At 33.4% G+C, this 3,328-nt stretch overlaps 1 protein-coding gene across 1 annotated transcript; it reads left to right on the top strand.

The window, feature by feature from the left end:
• The first annotated feature begins 693 nt into the window (after window positions 1-693).
• LOC145914435 (carbohydrate sulfotransferase 11-like) lies at window positions 694-3,043 on the top strand. The gene is made up of 5 exons (XM_083002265.1): window positions 694-967; window positions 1,429-1,583; window positions 1,755-2,007; window positions 2,510-2,681; window positions 2,851-3,043. Exons 1-5 carry the CDS (start codon window positions 694-696, stop codon window positions 3,041-3,043), a joined length of 1,047 nt encoding a protein of 348 aa, XP_082858391.1.
• Window positions 3,044-3,328: the final 285 nt, after the last annotated feature.

The following is a 3,328-nucleotide window of genomic DNA, read 5'->3' as shown; positions in this document are numbered from 1 at the left end:
GCATCATCAGTGTCTATAAAAAAGCAAATAAAGAATTATGTTAAAATAAAATAAAAAGATTCTCCACTCACAAAGGAAATATATTTGTCACAACACGAAAACGCGGAAAAGATTAGGAAACAGAAAAAAAAATAAAAACACGGGAAATAGGGAATTTTATTTTTCCCGTGTTTTATCATCACCGTGTTTTTATTTTTTTGAGGTTTCAGGTTTTTAGTGATGTGAAGGGCGAGTTGTGAGGTAGTGCAGAGTCATTTTATTTTATTTTAACCTAAAATAAGGTGGAAATCGTCAAGGCCACTTGCAACAGAATGGGAATTGATTCCCAGATTCAATTCACAAGCATCCATGCAGAGCATTCTTCTAATCTTATGCAACGCTGTTCTAATGGAAACTATTAGTTATATTGAAGAGCAAGTTTAATCCGCCAGCTAATTATGAATTGACACGTATGTTAAAAATAATCCGTAAAGATTACATGCTAAGCACACTTCGCTAAGTTTTGAGAGGTCGTTTGCAAGTGATGTGTTATGATTTGCATATTATTGTGAGGTGGTGTATAAATTTTATGCGCTACAAAGTATTGACAAACAACCTTCTACGTCAACTAACTAAAAGATTGATTTTCAGGAATGATATGTAAGATTATAAGACTGATTTGTTTGTAAAAAACGATATTTGTTTGCAAGGGCAATGAAAAAAGTGAAGAAGCAACACGTGCTAATTGTATGTCTCATTCTATCCGCATCAATGCTGCTTTATGAGCTACATAGCGTACAAAGCATAAACATAATCAAAACGGGAAGGGATATGTCAATTTCACCCTTGTACAAAACTAAAGGAATGCTAACGGAACAAGAGGAAATTGAAGATAGTTTTGAAAACGACAACAGAGAATTTATGAGACGAATGAAAAATAGAATGGAGGAGAGACGAAAAAGGGCACGTGACACTTGCAAAAAGTTTGGTATTATAAAATTTTTGTTTACTGTTGTAAACTATAGTCTGCTACTGGTCTGTAACTGTAGTATAACTTTGTTTAATGGAAAAATTAATAAAACTTACAATAGTTGGTTAATTTCCAATCCAAAATCCAGACAAATATCCCCCAATTTTTATAGTTTGGAATTATGAGTTAAATTGTGGAGCAATACTCTTAACAACAATACTGCACTTCAAAAAGCAGTCATCATGACATCGTGGTTTACGAATAAAAGCCTTTTTCACATAAGAAACATTTGCAACAAACATTGGACAAAACGCATAACAAATGAAGACTTTCGTGCAGATAGTACAGAAATAATAATCGGTTTCTAAAGCAAAACGTCAGGGCATTCTGTTTTTCTAGTTGTTTCATTCGTTGACGACTTGTTGCAAAGTGATATTCGCATTTTTATTGGTCAAAATTAATTACATTTTTATATGCAGGTCTCACTGAGTCCGGAAAAGACATGGTTAAATTACTTTCCTCAAAGAAATACAAACTTGTTTACTGTCCAGTTCCTAAGACCGGTTGCTCAAACATGAAGCGGGTTATGTTGGGTCTAAATGGATTTGGAAACAAAACAGAAAATATATTCCCAGTGAGACTTTTGCTGCATAAAAAAGTCATAAAATTTTCTTGATTCCTTTTTTTAAGGAGCTAAAACGCAAAACTTTTACGATTACCGCACTGACATGTTTTGCCGCTCTATGATTTTTAATTTCGAACCCTGCACTTAGACGTACTCAAACCAAACTATGGCCATTTATAGAAAAATGTGATCGGTCAAACAGACCTCCTTCATCAAATTGTTGCACGAAACTTTACAATCATAAGTAATGGCTTCCCAGATTTTGAGGAAAAGCAAAACTACACTCGTTTCATTGTAGTGAGACATCCATTTGAACGTGCATTGTCAGCTTACAAAAACAAACTTACCAAGCAATGGAATGCCAAGGTACCTCAATTTACAAAGAGGGCCAGACTTATACGTGAAAAATATGGCTCAGAAGATCGAAGAAATGGTAAGAACGATTATTTTTCACTGTTTTGAAACATAAAAAAACACTAACAATTCGGACTAAAAAGAGTTTGTATCATTCTACTAAAAAAGCGTTTTTGTTTATTTGTGCATTTATCTTGGTAATTATAAATTCGATGTTATTTAACAATTATATAGTTTAATGTACTTTTAGAACATTGATAACTTCAACCGTGACAAAAACTAGTCATTAAAAGCAGTAACTTTCATACCCACGTTATTTGAATTATTTCTTGCTGACATGGTCAGAAAAACTAGTAACCTAACGAATCTTTTTATCGCGACCTTTACTGAGTTTATAAAAAGCGCACTCCTGATTTAGTTGACATGCCTATAGAATAAACCGTCTTAATAATCTTCTGAATAATTTACAAAGCAATGTGATTCACTACGTAACGAATCGTTTCTGGTGAAAATTTTTTAGCAACAATTATGTAGAAATTTCATCCGTATGAAAACTAATGGCTCCTCTGTTATATTTTCAGCTACTGGAGAGATTCCAACATTTACAGAATTCATTGATTATATTTACAATGCGAACAATACAGATATTAACGTGATCGATAACCATTGGAATAGTGTGCGGGTGGTTTGCCATCCCTGTCAAAATGACTTTGACGTCATAGCCAAGATAGAAACTATCGAGGAAGACTTAAAGTAAGCGCTTGGCAAGATGTGTGTAGCCTGTGGTAATTTTTTTACTAAAAGATAAAGTTTTTTCTAAAAATAAAAGAATCTACACAACGAATATTCACCAACGGAAACTTGTTTATGTAATTAAAATTTTATGTCAGTAGAGTTAACCGCGTTAATTGTTGCAATATAGGTATATTCTTAACCTTGTTGGTGCTCCAAGGAGTCTCGGAATGCCCAAGGGTTATTCTAAAAGTGGAAAAAGTCAAACAAATATCTACACTGATCCCGAGTTTAAAGATCTGAGCAGCGAAAGTTTAAACAAGTTGTACCAAGTTTACAAGTGGGACTTTGAAATGTTCGCTTATGACAAATCTGAACTATAGGAAAAATCCCCCAAACAGTAATGTATGCAATTCAATGAATAACATCATTAGCTTAATTTACACATGCGAAAAAATATATTTTGTTTTGTTGTTTATTTTGTTAGTATTGTTACATTGTGTTTTATTGCAGAGTTATGATCATTGTTCTCAACTACACAGAAAGTGCTGTCAGAAAAACAAATAGAAAGTGTTGGATTATCATGTTGTCATCATTGCTGCAATACGGCTCTTCTGGCAATTATTTTATCATATCAACGTTTCAAGCCACCATGCAGCAGCCTTCAT

This window comes from Ascidia mentula, chromosome 9, assembly GCF_947561715.1.
Source record: "Ascidia mentula chromosome 9, kaAscMent1.1, whole genome shotgun sequence".
NCBI lineage: Eukaryota > Metazoa > Chordata > Ascidiacea > Phlebobranchia > Ascidiidae > Ascidia > Ascidia mentula.
The sequence above is the reverse complement of the archived record's forward strand: the minus strand, read 5'-3'. Positions and strand labels throughout refer to the sequence as shown.